The 16,781-nt window shown below is 52.6% G+C and overlaps 4 protein-coding genes across 4 annotated transcripts in view; 2 read left to right on the forward strand and 2 right to left on the reverse strand.

Moving 5' to 3' along the window:
• Positions 1-734: 734 nt before the first annotated feature.
• MONBRDRAFT_28611 (uncharacterized protein) lies at positions 735-2,471 on the forward strand (the record flags this gene model as incomplete). Its single annotated transcript, XM_001748991.1, has 1 exon — positions 735-2,471. One exon carries the CDS (start codon positions 735-737, stop codon positions 2,469-2,471), a length of 1,737 nt encoding a protein of 578 aa, XP_001749043.1.
• Positions 2,472-4,055: 1,584 nt separating this feature from the next.
• On the forward strand, positions 4,056-8,711 carry MONBRDRAFT_33945 (uncharacterized protein; the record flags this gene model as incomplete). Its single annotated transcript, XM_001748992.1, has 17 exons — positions 4,056-4,260; positions 4,349-4,416; positions 4,582-4,824; positions 4,927-5,015; positions 5,129-5,193; positions 5,282-5,409; positions 5,830-5,896; positions 6,240-6,414; positions 6,572-6,615; positions 6,766-6,831; positions 6,973-7,064; positions 7,180-7,332; positions 7,459-7,560; positions 7,723-7,815; positions 7,912-8,122; positions 8,234-8,312; positions 8,450-8,711. 17 exons carry the CDS (start codon positions 4,056-4,058, stop codon positions 8,544-8,546), a joined length of 1,977 nt encoding a protein of 658 aa, XP_001749044.1. The 3' UTR covers positions 8,547-8,711.
• Positions 8,712-8,746: 35 nt separating this feature from the next.
• On the reverse strand, positions 8,747-11,511 carry MONBRDRAFT_33946 (uncharacterized protein; the record flags this gene model as incomplete). The annotated part of the gene is made up of 5 exons (XM_001749048.1): positions 8,747-9,713; positions 10,054-10,178; positions 10,272-10,854; positions 10,987-11,087; positions 11,193-11,511. The coding sequence occupies 5 exons, from the start codon at positions 11,509-11,511 to the stop codon at positions 9,297-9,299; spliced, it is 1,545 nt and encodes a 514-aa protein (XP_001749100.1). The 3' UTR covers positions 8,747-9,296.
• A 1,766-nt stretch (positions 11,512-13,277) lies between these two features.
• MONBRDRAFT_33947 (uncharacterized protein) overlaps positions 13,278-16,781 on the reverse strand; it is a 3,841-nt gene continuing 337 nt past the window's right edge. The window contains exons 2-16 of the mRNA XM_001749049.1: positions 16,676-16,781; positions 16,478-16,558; positions 16,342-16,372; positions 16,196-16,269; positions 16,021-16,072; positions 15,764-15,946; positions 15,492-15,690; positions 15,251-15,354; positions 15,068-15,161; positions 14,797-14,938; positions 14,561-14,657; positions 14,344-14,466; positions 14,108-14,249; positions 13,879-13,968; positions 13,278-13,753 (exon numbers count right to left, since the gene is read on the reverse strand). The exon at positions 16,676-16,781 is cut by the window's right edge and continues 98 nt beyond it. Coding sequence (XP_001749101.1) covers positions 13,683-13,753; positions 13,879-13,968; positions 14,108-14,249; positions 14,344-14,466; positions 14,561-14,657; positions 14,797-14,938; positions 15,068-15,161; positions 15,251-15,354; positions 15,492-15,690; positions 15,764-15,946; positions 16,021-16,072; positions 16,196-16,269; positions 16,342-16,372; positions 16,478-16,503 — 1,428 coding nt within the window. The 5' untranslated portion in view covers positions 16,504-16,558; positions 16,676-16,781 and the 3' untranslated portion in view covers positions 13,278-13,682. The remainder of the gene's footprint in view (positions 13,754-13,878; positions 13,969-14,107; positions 14,250-14,343; positions 14,467-14,560; positions 14,658-14,796; positions 14,939-15,067; positions 15,162-15,250; positions 15,355-15,491; positions 15,691-15,763; positions 15,947-16,020; positions 16,073-16,195; positions 16,270-16,341; positions 16,373-16,477; positions 16,559-16,675) is intronic.

Consider the following 16,781-nt stretch of genomic DNA (forward strand, 5'->3'; position numbering starts at 1 on the left):
GCCAGCGAGACTATGTTTGTTGATCATTTGGTTCGTGAACTCTCACACGCCGTCTTCAAGCCCGTGTTGTTCAGTGACAACCAGGCGGCGATCCACATGATTACAAACGGAGCCAACTCTCCGGGCTCCAAGCACATTGCTGTCAAGTATCGCTTTGTGCAAGAGAGGTATGAACGCAACCAGCTCGATGTCCGGTTCTGCGGGACCAAGGACATGGTTGCTGACCTTCTCACCAAGCTGCTCAATGGACCGAGCCATCGTCGTTTGTGTGACATGCTCTTCCGTTCTCAGCTTGAAGGGGAGTATTAGAGGCACAATCTGAGACGGTATACTTTACCACGTTGTGTGTCCTCTGGTACTTGATGTTGTCCCACCTTGTTGTGTAACATCTTGCTGTACCATCTTGGTGTATCATCTTGTTGTGGCATCTGTTGGTCCCAACAGATTGCTGATATCGCCTCCACCTGTCTTCAGTGTGATAGTCCATTCTCTGTCTCCACTGTGTGTGTGTGTTTCCACCTGCTATAAATGGGAGCGATCTCCCTGGATCGGTACCATTTTCCTTCTTGACCTCGGTCGTTCCACTTCCCTCCTTCTGTCTTGTTCTGTCTTGTTCCTTCGCCTTGCTTCAATCCATGTTCTCGTGTACACTTCGACTGGTTGGATACCTCTGTGACAATCGCCTTGTCCACACACATTACACTGTACTGGACATATACCTTTAATAGGACGAAATGCCCGGTTTAAAAGCCGGTTTTGGATCGTTGCGGGTTTACTCTCGCAGCGACCGGCACATCGATCGAGGCGCTATGGCGGGGCAGACCTACAACCGAACTGTGACTCTTGTCATGGCCATCGCCCTTGGTGGAGCACTAGCGCCACCTCTGCTCATCCACAAGCGTGCCACACTCTCTAAAGACACAATTGCCGCTCCCATCAGCCTGCCGGAAACGCTCGTGACGGACACAAAGCTACAGCACTTTGCCAGTTGTGCCAATGAGACGGGCTGGATCACTCGTCGTCTATTCTTAGCATTTTGTCGTCGACTTCGTGCCTTTACTGGACATACCGAGCCTCTGTTGCTCATTTCCGACGGCCATCGAACGCGCATCTCGGCCGAAGTTGTGGCATACTTGCGCTCGATCAACATTTTTCTTTTTTTAATTCCACCATACACAAGTCATTGTCTCTCCCCTAGTGATCAATGGCATCAACATGTTTCTCGTGATCGCATTCGCAAGTTGGTTGGTATGACCTCCATTGCTGCCGGTCGAGCTGCAACGGCTGCAGAAGAGTGCTGCGCTCTCTATCACGCCATTCACGAGCAGAGCAGTCATCCTGACCGCATTATCGCAGCGTGGAAGGCGGCAGGCATCACCCGAACGCGTTGGGGTTGGGATTTGATGTCCAACAAGCCACCTCCTGAGACCGTGGATGAGATACACCGAGCCCCTTCTCCTCCTCCAATTACACCACAGACTCTGCCCCCGTCTGCGTCCCCTCCTGACTCCCTTGACCCCACGAGCACACCGCGCACGCTATTACGTTGGGCCCAAAGGGCACACGACTACATTCAAGCCGCTCAACCGGATTTAAAGCGCCTTGACAAACTTGAACATGAGATCATCGACATAGCAGCACACCAGCAGCGCTTTATTGACAAGTTGAGTCAAGCTGCCGCTGGAAGCCAGAGCAAACGGGCCAAGGTGGAGGGCATTCACGGACTATTAGTGCGTGACGAGCCACTACAGCGTCTGCGCCAGGTCAGCGACCGCGCAGCAGGTCAAGTTGACAAGGCCCAACGCCGTGCCACTCTCTGCGCTAGTCTAGAACAAATACAGCAAGTACTGAACCTACCAGGCACCAGCAAAAGCAACCTTCAAGCAGCATGCCGAGCAGAAGGCATATCCGTCACTGGAAATAAACCAGATCTTTTGAGGCGCCTCCAGTACAAATTGGGCCTTCCGGCTTTTCCAACTGCTGCTAAAACCGATGCCCCCGCGCCCTCGGCACCACCCACAACACCAGCGATGCAGGAGAGCACAGCTGCGTCAGCTCAGGCTGCCTTGGACAGCGGTGCGAGGTTAGAGACTGTGGACATTTGTCACACGGAAGCCTCAAACGCCCCCACTGCAAATACAACATGCCCTGCCCAAACCCTAGATGGTTCAGAAGCGGCTTGTGGTGATGTCAATGCGTCTCTCGACCGCGCACAAGATGACAGCAAGCCAGGTTACGGCAAATTCCCATCTTTCGATTTTTGGATTCGTGACTTACCTGACAGGGGCCTATCAACTATTCAGGAGCCATCATCGGAAACATCTCGAGTTTACACACCTTTTTCCGAAAGTGAGCTGGATTGCACTGAGCTTGAACATATCCTGCAGGCCTGCGATCCTGCTACCCGATTGTATCGAGACACTGTCCTACCTACGCCTGGTCAAACCGGCTGTCAACCAGTTCGCAATTGAAAATAAATAAAATTGAAAAAAATTATTATTTTTCTGGTAGAATTCAACGCATCTGCTTCTACAAAGACACAGTGCGGGGTCTCTGGAAACGATTGTTCGTATATTTAGCTAACACACGAGCACTGAACAAGTCCCAGTTCCCAACAGTATCGCACGTTAAATCTAGCCGAGCTTTCAAGTCTTCCGTACTAAAAAAAAAATTAATTTTTGTTTGTTCGCACGTGAACATGGAGAAACATTCGAGGTATACAGCCCAATTGGGTACCATAAAATAGCCCATTGTACGACCTTTCACATGACTGCCGCACCATGACTTCATCGTAGAGTTCAACCAAGTTATGTTCAAAATAATGAAATACTCGCACAGGGCATCGGCGGTACGTGTGGAATTTTTTCATTCAAAAAATAGAGGGGACGTAGATTTCAGTGGGTTGACTGTAAGTGTAAAAGTTTAGAGAAAAATCCAATTTGGACTTGAAAGTTTACAGACTGATCTTAATTTTATTTTGAAGGATCGACGGTGTATTGCGGAATTTTGTGTTTTTGCGCACAGTAAGTGTGTGTGTACGGCGGTGACGGCGACGGCGGCAACGGCAGCGGCAACGACGGCAGCGGTGCTGTGGTCGCGGCTAGGGAGTTTTGGGAGGGGAGGGGAGAGGGACTGGTCTGGCTGGATCTGATCTTGATTGTCTGGGGTATCGTCTTTGTCTTCTGTGATGGGGTATGGTGAGGGGGCCAGAGCGAGGTGCGGTGCTGTTCGATCCAGAGCGATACTGGTGTGTGGGAGGGAAGGAGGTGGTGCGAGGTAGATGGAACGACATCCACGATCGCGGTCGCCCGGGCGATGGATCCTGGACTTTAACCCTGTTTCCTGCGAGTGGACTTGGCCAGACTGCCCGTGTTGCAACTCATCCAACCACTGGCTCGCCTTGGGCTCATCCACTATTTTATTTGTGTTTGGCCACCACACTGCCAGAACTTTTGGGGTCAAGGGATCCATTCCTCATCAGCGGCCATGTTTGCGGCCGCCCGTCTTGTTGCTCTTCGAGCCTCGGTGCGTGCCTGATTGGTGCATGGCTCTGGAACCACACTTGGGTTAGTCCTGGTCTTGGATGAGCGATTTCTTGACCCAAATCTTGTTTTCTTCTTAGGTGCCGACACTGAGCTCTACTCTGCATTGCGCCCGGCTCCCGCTCCAGTGGTCAGGTCGCCTTTCAGCGGTATGTCTTGATCTTGCACACCATACTCTTGACATGTGTCCTTTATGAGTCTGGCCACTTCCACCAGCGCTTGTTCTCGGTCCCGTCACACCCCTTGCGGTCCTCCTCACATTTCTTTTCAGCCACTGATTCGCGCGCAAGCGACCTTGCGCTACACTTCCGATGAGGAAGAACCCGAAGTACCCCGCCCTCTTCGTGGTGTTGCCACGCACATGCAGTTGTGAGTCGGGGACCTTGTTGGCTTGCGCGCACATAGGGGACCAAGGCGGCGTGGTGGCGTGTCCAAACCCTCACCTTTGCGCCAAGAAGTGTCAAACCTTGAGTGACCCTCAGCACTTTTTGCCTAAAAACGCACAGTCCGCTGATGATTTCGGCTCAAGGGGCCATCCAGTTGGCGTGCCCAGCCCTGCTGACGCTTTGTCTCGCGCTTGCTTGTGCCATGGTTAGAAACGAGCTCGGCGTGGCCACCTTGACTTTGCCACTGCCGTCGGTGGGCAACACCGCCTTTACCATCACGCCTCGTCAAACCGTGGGCCAGCTGCTGCGCGATGTGCGCCAAGAAGACCAAAGTCTGTGCAATCTCGCGTACACAAGAGAATCATACCACAGCATAAACTCAAGCTCACCCTCCTTTTGTCCCTGCTCTGATGCTTCTAGCTGTGCAAACGATTCGCATCTTGAGCCACAATGACGTTGCCTTTGCTGCCTCGTCCATGTGGGCCGAGGTTCGTTTGATGCTCTTTGGAGAGGGTTGGGACCCTGGTTGCTTTTGACTATACTTGACTTTTTTGCTTCTTTAATCTGCTCGTCCTGCTCCGCCGACGTAAAGGCTTTTGATAAACCTCACCCTATTCGTGTCCTTGGGTTACACTTTTTGGTTTATGCTGCAGGTGGCGCGGGAGCCGTTTCAAATCCAGATGGACGGTACAACCATTCACGTTGATGCCATGGCGGATTGGAAGCTTGGAGATGCGGCTCAAACGGCTTCGGAGACGGCCGTGATGCTTGACCGATTGTCCTACTCTGTGCAAGTGTTGGAGGCGGAGCAAGCGCATCGTGAGCAGCTCAAGACACGCATCGCACAACTTCGGGACGAGCTGCAGCCGATGGAGGAAATTCGCCGCGATGCCGAGGTAAGGGAATTCTCGAACGCAATACGAGTTTTTTTTTCTTGCCGTTTAGACAATGCTGATGCGGATGTCTCTGTTGGGCTCCTTTCTCCGGGGCACGCGCAGCGCCGTGCCATGTGGTTCTCGTCCAAGGATGCCTGGGCAACGCTGGCCTTTTTGGGCTTTGGATTCGGGTTTATGGGCCGCCTGACTTGGTACGTTTGCTACTGAAGATTCTGTTTGTTTTAGCAGGGCTTATCACCCCCATGACAATTTGTGAACATCGTACTCGCTGACACATTCAAATTCATGCGAAACGTGTGCGCAGGTGGGAGTACAGTTGGGACCTGATGGAGCCCGTCACCTACTTTGTTGGTCTGGGTGTCAATATTTGTACGTTTGCTGGCCTGAAACCCGTTTGGAAGCTCTTGCGCGCATCTTTTCTCATACCAGGTGGGGGATTTGGTTAAATCGATCTCAGGCTTTTTTGGATACTACCTCCTGACGCATCGTGACTACAGCTACGAGGTTGCCAAGGAGCGGGCTGAGCTCAAGGCCTTTTACCGCCTTGCCATGAAGCGTGGCGTGGACGTGTCGCGCTACAATACGGTCAAGCAACAGCTGGCCTTTTACCGCCAACAGCTCATGGACATGTAGATTTGCCTCAGGCTTTCCGAGTTCTCTCGCCGCTTCAGACCTTTTGGGCTGTGTGTCTTGCGGCTGATTCTCTTTTTCTCTCGTCCTGTAACCTTTCTCACGTCTTGATCCCGTGTTGACATGTTGTCCTCCTGCCGGTCTGCCTTGTCTGTATCCCTGGCCTTGTCCCTATGTATCATGTCGGTTCTGTTTCCTTTTGTTTTTTCTGTCATGCTGGTGGTCATATCCTGCATGGGCTGCACCTATCCCCAAGCCTCCCCCTTCGCCACCCCTTTATTTGAAGCTTTTGCAACAGTCACAGTCAGCCGGTCACTCGAAGCGGCAGGGAGAGCAAGACAAAGCGTGTGCATATGGGTGTACAGGTGTGTACAGAGAGGGCACGAGAACACAAAGCAACACACACACACACACACACACACACACACAAAGTACAGCAAGCGTAAGAAGTGACGATAAACTTTTCTCGGCCGTGAAGTCTGCACACGTGTGTCTGTTTGTGTGTGTGTGTGTGTGTGTGTGCTCAAGTCCACGAGTGTGTTGAAGAGGAAATGCTTCTCTGAGAACATGACCTTGTTGATTTGTATCTCTTCTTATAGTGCAAGTTTGTTAACCTTCAAGAGCATCGTCAGACGCTCTCTCTGATTCCATCGCCACCGTCTCTCATCCCTCTGCCACTTTTCCCGCATTGACGGCAGCGCGCTCTGCACTCGACGGCAGCCAGACCCTTGGGCTTGACCCTTTTGCAAGGACCATCTCCGACCCATCGTGTCTATCGTTGATAGACAGGGTTCAAGCCAACAAGCGGCTTTGCCTTCTTCGGCCCTCGTTTGCTGGCTACAGCTGTGGTCTGCCGTTGTCGCCGCGCAGGGGAGACGAGGTCTTCGCCACCAGCGCCATGCAGCACGACGAAGTCATCTGGAACATTATCAACCAGAACTTTTGCAGCTTCAAAGTCAAGTGCGTGGTCCTGTACTACGCGCCTTATGCCCTTCTGTTGTCTGGTGGTTGTGGCTTGCGGCCTGGGCGTGCCTCGGCCATCTGCACAATGGGTGCGGGGTCATTTGCTTCTCGCCGAGTGCTCGAGTGCTCACGTGCTGATTTGATCTCGTGGCAGGACTGAGAACCAAACCTTTTGCCGCAACAAGTACAACGTCACAGGTATGCATTATGAACCATACCGCGGGGTTGCACCTCCGCCCTGCGCAGAGACGTTAAGCCAGCCTGGAGATGCTTGACTCTTTGAGCAGCAGCTCGCTATACTGGCTCATGGAAATGGTGTGGTCTTTGCGCGTGACTATTTGTTGACAGGCCTCTGCAACCGTCAGTCATGCCCCTTGGCCAACTCCCAGTATGCCACTGTGCGCGAGTTTGACGGTTCGTCGTTTTCATGCCCGCCATAACCCTGTGCCCCTGTGCACCCGCCTTCCTCCTGCATACCGACCTGCTCCTCGCTGGGTCTGACCTGCACGCACATGGTCTCGTCTGCTCGACGGCCCTTCCATGCACCTTCCGCAGGCAAACTCTACCTGATGATGAAAACCATTGAGCGCGCTCATACTCCGCGCAACATGTGGGAGAAAATCAAGCTCAAGACCAACTATGAACAGGTGAGGCCCCGCCTGTCCACCCGCGCTCTGGCGTTTTTCGGCTGCTGGTTCGCTCGCGGCTCTCACTTGTCTTGACAACGCCGCTGATCTCTCCTTGTACGCCATCGGCTCTTAGGCCCTCGCGCAAATCGACGAGCACCTGCAATATTGGCCCAAGTTCCTCGTCCACAAATGCAAGCAGCGCTTGACGAAGATGACCCAGTACCTGATTCGCGCCCGCCGCTTGCAGCTCAAGACGCAGCGCAAGCTCGTGACAGTCAACAAGAAGGTTTGTCGAGCTGTTACAGTCATGGAATCAAACTGCAAGGCCCCTTTGGCCCGTCAGCAACGCTCGTGCCCCCATTGAGCTCATGGCTCCTATGCATGCCCTTCCAATGTTCTTTTGCCCTTGTAGGTCGAGCAACGTGAAGCCAAACGCGAACAGAAGGCTCTTGTGGCTGCCAAAATCAACAAAGCCATTGAAAAGGAATTGTTGGATCGCCTCCGCAAGGGCACGGTACGCCCCATTTGTGGTTTTGCCCATGTCCTGTCTGTGGTGGTGGGCGGATGGGGTTGAGCGAGAAATGCCTGAGGCAGTCATCCCTGGGTCAGCAGCCAACTCACGGAGATCCAACCCTTTGCTTTTGGTCGTTTGGACCATTTGTTCATCTTGCTCCAGTATGAGGGCGTGTACAACTTTTCTGAGGAGGCCTTTGAGAATGTGATCAATGACAAGGAAGTGATTGAGGAAGGCGAGGACGAAGACGAGGAGGTGCGTCTTCTGGGCCCTGCCACTTTTGCACAGGCTTGACGACGTATCTCGTCTGGTTGTCCTCATGTTCTGTCTCATGCCCTCAACGTTGAGCAGGAGCTCGAGGATGAGGAGGAGTTTGTTGCAGACTACAGCGAGGAGCAGCTGGATGACTTGTTTGAAGACGGATCCTGGGAGGATGCCGTGGCTGCCATTGAGGGTGAAGGTGACGACGATGACGAGGACGATGATGAAGAAGACGACGATGACACTGGCAAAAGCGCCTCGGCCCCAGCACCGCGCAAGCGCGGTGCCAAGGGTGCCAAGGGTAAGATCAGCAAATCTTTTCTTCATTTCGTGTCTACCCAACCAGGTTCAGACTTTTTTTTTAGACTTGTGTCTTTTTTGCTCATTCAGAATTGTGGTGTGAAATGCATAGGTGGCAAGCGTCGTGCGCAGGATCGGTCAGACGCGGATGATGAGCAAGTCGTGCCCCAAGCATTGTTGGATAAGCTGCGGTTCGTAGTTGGTTTGTTTGTTTCTTTTTTGGTTGTTGTTGTTGTTGTTGTTGTTGTTGTTGTCCCCTCAAGCCATCACATCGAGTGTGATGTGCTTTTCTTGCTCACCACCTTTTGTGCACGCACGGGTTGTTTAGACGAAAGAAGCGCCCGGCCAAGGTGTCCATCGAGTACGAACACGAGGTTGAGCCCGCGGCGCGCGCTGCAGCCCACGACGATCAAGGAGACTGGTAAAACAACACAATCCTCATGTCTTTATTGTTCTTGTTGTTTCCAACGATGTTTCTCTGCGTGTGTTGTCTTTTCCATATCATTTGAATGCCGGGCCGTCCCCACTTGGGTGTGTTCCTCCTGGCTGGGTATCATCATCCTTTCAAATCCATTGGCATGGAAACCTTTATTGGTTTTTTTTTTTTTTTTTTTTTTTTTTTTGCTTTGAATTTTTTCTTTTTCGATGGCATCTGAAATATACATGAAGAGAAAGAAGGATCCAGTTGGAGAAACAATACACAGAACAGAACAAGCATGACTCACAAGTCGGATCTCATCTTGATTTGCTACACAAACCAAGATGATAGGCGACACCAAAACTAAATGAAAACTCGTCAGCCACGACATACGGGCATGACACCCAAAATCAAGAAAGACGTCAATAACAACAAATGAATGAGAGAAAGAGGGGGGTCAAGTGAACACAAAAACAAACTCTCACCCCCTCCTCAAAAGTGAAGAAAAAAGTAAAGAAAAGGATTGGGTTAGCAACACAAAAGAGCAAGAGAGGGAGGAGAGAAAGAAGATGGGAGTGAGAAAAAGGAAAAAAGGAAGAAAAAGAAAAAGCATGCATGCCCGGTCACAATCATGAGCGCTTCGCACGCCGTGCGATGTAACCTTTCAGTAAGAAAAGTTGCTCAAGCGCCACACAAATACACAATCACACAGCCCCAATGGTTGGCCTCAGCGATTGGGGCGGCCAAACGAGGCCAACTATTGACGAAAGAGGTAGAGGTTGTTGACAGCAGCAAGAGCAATAATGGGCATGGTGGGATGCCAGTCAAGGTGCAAAATCTTTTGGTTGAAGTTGAGACGATCTGTGGGGAACACAAAACGCTCGGGTGCAGGACGATCCTCCGGAATCACTTGAACAGGGTTGAGGATGTGGATGGGGCCCTCAATGGCATCGCGAGATGCCTGCAAGACAACATCTTGACAACTGTCGCGCTCAAAGGCGTGGAAAAAGTTGTTGTACGAGCCCGTCATGACCTGCGAGTCGTCGCCCGACCAGCAGGCCTCGTACTTGTCAAAGATGGCATCATTCTCATACAGGTCGCACAGCTTGGGCTTGAGGTAGTCATGCACGGGGAAGACTTGCACGGGCTGCCGTTCTTGACGGACGTCCCAGATCTACAGCAAACATACGATGGGGAGTGAGCTGAGATGCACACACTGCGCACACCGCCACCATCTGCTTATTCCAAAAGAGACAGGTGGATAAAGAAGGGAATATAGTCACCGACACGAGCAAAACGCCCGCGCCACAAGAGCCGTGGCTAACCACCCGCTTTTTAAAAAAAAGGCAGCTCGCGCACAAAACGACCCTCATGTGACAAAGTAAATCTGGCACAAAAGTCCCCCTCGCCAGTCTCATGGTAAAGAGACGACAAGGTCTTTGAATGTGCGATCAACGAAAGAATACAAGAACAGACGGGATAGGACAAGATATTGACACTTGGGTGTTTCCTACCTTGACGGTGAGGTAGTCACGAGAGAGGATGTAGGTGCCATTGTGGCTAAACTTGACATCTGACACGGAGCTAATGATCTCCGAGAAGAAAGACTTGCTGGATTCACTGACGGGAATTTCAAATTCTGTGCAACATGCGAGGGACAAGATGAGTCAAGTCAACTGTAACGTCGCAAAGAAAAGGGGGGCAAGCATCATGCAGAAACAGAACAGCGTACGTTTGGCATGTTGGTCACAGAGGGCGGCGGCACGCATGTCGCCAAGCTTGATGCTACCACGAGAGCTGCCATACATGAAGACGTGGCAGTCACTGGGGTGGCACTGAGCCGAGGTGATGACCTCTTGCAGGTCTTCCATGTTCTCGGGTTTGATATCAAGGATGTTGAAGGAGTTGTCACCGAGTGCCAGGTTCCAGAGGTTAATGCGCAGGTCATCAGCGGAAAGGAAGGTCTCGTCATCGCTGTTCAGTGAGAGCGAGTTGATGTGGTAGGTGTGGGCGTTGCCGTACACGAGTTTTTGTCGTGCTTCGGTCTGAACATCGTGGGTTTTATGGATCATGGGTATCCTGACCTCGTTGTCGCCGATGATGCCCGAGGCGACTTGGAGCCGCACGGGGCGCTCGCTGACCTTCCAGAGCTTAATCGTCTTGTCGTTGGTGGTGAGAAGGAAATGGGCAGAGTTGCAGCGGCGAACCCACTCAATCTGGTTGATCTTCTCCTCAATCTCCACCGACTTTAGGTAATCGAATTCGGCCTCGTGGCTCTGAAATTCGGTGTAAAACTTGTACTCGGCAAAGTTGCTCTGTGACACAAAGAAAAAGAGGGAGAGAAAAACAAAGAGAGGAGAAAGAAAGAGAGGGAGCAGAAGAGCGACAAGCAGGTGAGTACAGGATCATGATTCTTCTGATGACCAAAGAATGGTTCCAAAACATACGTCGTCTTGGTTGCGTTCAAAGAGAACGACACGACCGCCACGATCGCCGGTGGCAAGGTATTCGCCATCATGGCTAAACTGCACGGCCGAGATGATATCGGCTATAGAAATGCGGCATGACCCAATAACAAAAAGAAGCACAAAGTGAGACCGCATGATGTGTAGACCAACCATTGGGCGCACCAAAGAAAGCTGCAAACACGCACGCACACACACACACACACACACACACACACACACACACACACACACACACACACACACACACCACACACACACACACGCACGCACGCACACACACACACACACACACACACACACACACGCACACGCACGCACGCACGCACGCACGCACGCACGCACGCACACACACACGCACGCACGCACGCACGCACCATCAGCAATGTCTTCATCGCGGTCCACGCGATCACCAAAGACTTGTGAAAAGTTCCAGGTCAATTCAGGGGTCAGGTCGACCATGCGCCGAATGTTGGTGGTGGGGGTGACTTGCGTTTCCTCCTCCATGACGATGGTGCCAAACCGGTGACTGGCAACCAAAATTAAGAACCCTACGCCAGATGAAAGCAAGCACAGCGTATGAGAGGAGAAGGAGGCGAGAAGGAGAAGAAAAAGAAAAGAAAAGTAGAAACAGTGGTGCTGAAGCAAAACGTCAAGGAAAAACAAGAATAACATCAGAGGTGAAGAAATAAAAAAGAAAAAGAAAAGAAACGAGGCACACCCCAAGCAAAACACAAAAGAAAAGACGACGCAGAGGGTCGAAAAGGCAGTCGTTGGTGGTACGCGACAATGAAAAAGAGACAAAGGGCGGTGTGGGAAGGAATAAAGGAGGAAACGGAAGCACCCTTGAGGTCGGTAAGAAGCCTGCGGGAACGTACCCTTGGCTTGGGGTGCCAACGGAAAAAAAAAAAAAAGGGTCGCGCAAAAACTTTTTTTCTTGAAATGCTGTGATCGAGGTGGCGTGGCCCTCTCCTTGCCGCGACTGGAAAAGACGGCCGGCCGAGCTAGGGGGTCCGAGAAGAGTAAAGCCCGGGTGGCGGAAGCGTTGGTAGCGGGGACAGCCGGTGTGGGCTTGTCGTTTGCTCTCCAAGGACACGCGGGCGCAGGGGTGTAACCGACCACCCGTCAAGACGCGAATGACCAGAGGGCCGGTTCGTCACTGGATACCAATGCCCAACCGCTCGACTCGTGGCTGGCAGGCAGTGTACGGAGCGGCAAATACGGCAGAGCGTCGGCAAAACAACCGACGCAAATCAGCGTCAAATGCAGTCAAGCAGGGGCGTCACTGGTGTCGGCGCTGCCGTTGTTCCTTGAGGCGACTCACGGCCTTTGACACACACATACACAGAGAGAGGCACCAAGACGTTAGGAAAAATATGAAAAGCGTCAGTGGCAGAGAGACGAGGGCAAAGTGGGTAGAACATCAGAGAGTGTGGGTGTTATGTGGTCAGGAGGCAGAGAGGGGTGGTGGAACCCGATGTGATGCAGAGATACGACTCGGATTCAAACCAGCATCCTTTGTAAAGACAAGGTATGTTCAGAGATTAAACCGTTTGACAATGTTACATTAGAGACTTGCACACTACAGTGTCGATTAGGCAGAGGATTGGAAAGTTTTCAAGCAACGGACAGAGAGACGGCACGTTGATGACAACAAAAGAAAGCAAGGCAACGCACACGGGCACGTTAAGTAGCTTCAGCGCGCAGCGGCTGCCGGTCGCAGTGTGCAATGGCTTGTGGCTTGGAACGATGCTGGTGCTCGCTCAGTGCATGAATCGCTTTTCTGCCTCTTGTCCTCAACTTGCCGACTTGACCGGATTGACGCTCTTCCCGCTGCCCTTTGTGCCAACACACTCACGCTCACACACACACACTCTCTCTCTCTTCTCTCTCTCTCTCTTCTCTCTTCCTCCCACTCTCTCTTGATTTGATTGTTCACTCTCTCTCTCTCTCTTAATTTAATTTCTCTCTCTCGCTCTTCTCTCTCTCTTCTCTTCTCTTCTCTTCTCTCTCACAGTCTCTCTCTCTCTCTCTCTCTCTTCTCTCTCTCACTCAAGTGTGTGTGGATTTGGGAATAAAAAAAGTTTTGTATAGTTTTGACCATGAAAAAGCGGACATGTTTATTGAAACATAAATTGGTGGCTCGCGCGGTACCAAGTGAAGGCCGAAACCGGTTCACGACACCAGTCACGGGTATTTGGTGTCTCAGGCCTCTCAGGCTGTTGGTCGTTCATATGGAAAACAGCCACCGAGCTTTCTTGAATGCGGAACGTGGTGCCAAAGCAGTCAATTATGGTTGACGGGCCCGGGCACTTGTCTGGAATCGGCGGCATTCAGGGTGCAGCTGTTGCACAAGGCATGAGGCGCAAAACAAAACAGACACAACAACATCAAAACAACATCAAAACACAAGAAAACCACGAGCACACATCATACGCTGGTTGCAGCTCGCTTACAATTCATGTCAGCCCCGCCTCTATTGCATCGCACACACACTCACACCGCACAAAGACATGGGTTCAGTCGCACACGCGCACATCTAAACGCAGTCGTACGGCAACAAGCACAATGGCGGCGCCAAAGGCAATTCCTAAGGCAGCCCCCTATCGTCGACGCACTGGCCGACATGAAAGCAGCCACTTTGAAAGATTCGGGTTTTGGCGTGCACCAAAACTAGCCTACGACGAAGCTGCCGTGGCTTGAGCCAGCTGTGAAGAGACATCTCGGGCACTGCGCCGCACCTCCGAGGCTAACAAGTGTGCCAACGATGCTGTAAGCTGGCTTTCAGAGGCAGGCCTTGTCCAAGTCCCCGCAACGGTCCCCCAGTGACCCCAACCCCTTCTCCCTGCTCAGCCACATTTTGACCATACGTACCAGCATCTGTGTCATGAAATCGCTTGAAGGTGTAGCCCGAGAACACAAAGTCCTTGTCCCTCACACCTTCGGATGCAGCCTCCAAGATGCCTGCCAAATCGCGACAAACAACACCCCAAACATGATGCGTACCGCAGCCCCCCAGAAGACAACCCACGCGGGAAAGGTCCGCAAGGGCACATGGCAAACAAACAGGACGATGGGAAAAAAAAATTGATCAGAAACAAACCGTAGTCGCGGTGCTCGTCGTCGTCAAACTCGTCAAAGTTTTTCGTGTCATCAATTCGCTCGACTTGGGGATCAATCGGAGGCTTTTGCTGCCGCAGCGTTTCCCAGTTGACCTCTTGCAAAAATGGATGCGTCTTGATTTCCTGCACACATGCAAACAAACAGAGTTTGCGTTAGAGACAGCGCCACACCCGCCTACGACCAGCTGCCGGCCACCCGAGCCACATTGCAGCGTACCTCAACGCCGTGCTGACCGATGCGAACGCTGGCATCACTGCAAAAGCGTCGAATCATAGCCTCCGCCTCCTCGCTCAGGATAACCTCGGGTGGAAACACTAGCGTCTCTTGCCAGTTCATCACCTGGCACACACAGGTCCAGCCACGCATCAGCCGCACCCAAGAGCCCTGCACCAGTTTTACACCCAGGATGACCGGCACAATCGCTTCTGCGTACCTTGCGATAAGTTTCCTGCGGCGTCTCGCTGCAAAATGGTGGATAGCCCACCAACATCTCGAACATGATGATGCCCAGGGACCACCAATCACAAGTTCTAGCAGAAGACGAATCACACGCCCACGCATGCATCAGGAGCCATGGTCATGCCGGGTGCTAAATCTCAAAGTGCGTCGCGTGGGGTGCAGGGCCCTGACCGACCACCACCCCGCACACGCTTGTATGGTATCACATACTTGGTATAGCCGTGATGGCTAAATACTTCGGGCGCGATGTAATCGGGCGTGCCCACGGTCGAGTAGGCGAGGGCGCGACGGTTGGCCTTCCATGATCGAACCTTCTCCTTCATGGTCAATCGTTTCGCCCTGTTGCTGCCGGCTAACATGGCATCCACAACAACACAATTCGAGGTAAGCATGAGTAAACTAGAGGACACGGCTACGCTTGACGATTGGAGAGAGAGGGAAGCTAGGTCTGGGGCGCATGCCAGGTCCATGAAAAGCACACCTCCACCCATTTGCTTGAGACCCTTGTAAAACTCGGTGCGATGGGCCTTTTTCAAGCCCGTGCAAAGGCCAAAATCGGAGAGTTTGATGTGGCCCTGGCAAAGCAAAGCAATGGTCACGCGAATCAAGGCGAGGGGTTGTGAGGTACACTCATGTGACTGACAAACGAAGCAATTTGACGTACATCGGCCGTCAGCAGCAGGTTGTCAGGCTTGATGTCGCGGTGAATAAACCCGAGATCGTGAATCGAGTTGATGGCGGCGACAGCCTCGCCAATGTAAAAGCGGGCTGGCAAAAGCAAAAGCGGACAGAGTCAAAAGGTCAGTCACACACAGACATGGTGAGATTGGTATGTGTCGCACGGTAATGGTGGCAAAGGGTTGCGTGCGATTGCGGTCGGGTCGCAGCGCGGGCCACAGACGCACTGGTTTCTTCGCTAAAGGTTTCGTAACGGATGAGCATGGTCATCATATCGCCACCAGGAAGGAACTCCATAATCAGGTAAAGGTTTATCCGGTCTTGGAAGGCGTAGTACATTTTGACAACCCAGTCGGAGGAGGCGACAACCAGGATGTCGCGCTCGGCACGCACGTGAGCCACCTGATCCTTTTCCAACATGTCGGCCTGCCAACCCAAATGCGAGGTGAGGGTGAAGCTGAGCTGGGATGAGCTGAAGCGTGCGCACGAGGCGACGGACCTTGCGCAAAATTTTAATGGCGTAAATCTGGCCATTATCCTTCTTCTGGGCGAGTTTGACCTCGCCAAACGCGCCGCGGCCAATGGTTTTGAGAAATTCAAAGTTCTGAATGGTAATCTTTGATCGTCGCAGGCGGAGAAACTCTGTTTCGCGAGCGTTGAACTCGCGTCGAATGGCGTTTTTCTAAAGCCCAACCGTGCCGTGCGTTAGGCAGCGCGCTGTGAAGCAGACTGGAGGCGGACAGTACGCGGACGAACGTCTTCCTCTGAAATGTCCATGTGGCGAATGCGGTCTTCAAGGGCTTTTTTCCTGTGCGCGTGCGGACAAATTGGATGAGATCACAGTGTCAGTGTCGGCTTGACGATCGGGAGATGAGAAGCCGTAGGCGGCAGGTCAAGGTGCGTGTTCTTTGATGGGGATGCACCGACGAACCGGAGTTCCCGTTCTTCAACGCTGATGCTGAGCTGTGTGTAGTGGTTCTCGATGGTCTCCTTGGCCGTGGAGACCTGTGGGAGGTGGCGATGGGCATGAGAGGAGGTAGTGGCTCGATTCGTTTTGAGCGCGGGACGTAGACCAACCTTGTCAGCCGTGTACTCCGTATAGTCGGGTCTGTGACGGCGTAAAATAATCGCAGGGGCCGGGTGGACGAACCAAGATGTGAGGGCGGACTGCGGCTAAAGGCAAGCAACTGTCTGGCACGGGTAAAGGACTCACTCTTCGTCTTCAGCGTGCGCAGACATGGCAGCGTTTGTGGACGCAAGTGCGTGCGCGTGTGCTACAGATCGGCTCAAAGGTGATCAGGCTGCACAGGTAAAGCGCGAGCGCGGGTGTGAGTCAGGAGGTGAGTCGGCGCACGACGATCAGGGCCGACGACGAGGACGACGCAAAGTGACACCGCGGCCGACCGCACCGAAAATCTGCTTTGCGCCTAGATGCGCCGTGTGCAAGTGAAGAATGAATGCAAGAGGCTGAGCGTGGGTGCTATGACCCCGAATATGGGAAATCAGGTGTGCTCGCT

The sequence above is a fragment of the Monosiga brevicollis genome, genomic scaffold (assembly GCF_000002865.3).
Source record: "Monosiga brevicollis MX1 MONBRscaffold_27 genomic scaffold, whole genome shotgun sequence".
Taxonomy (NCBI): Eukaryota; class Choanoflagellata; order Craspedida; family Salpingoecidae; genus Monosiga; species Monosiga brevicollis.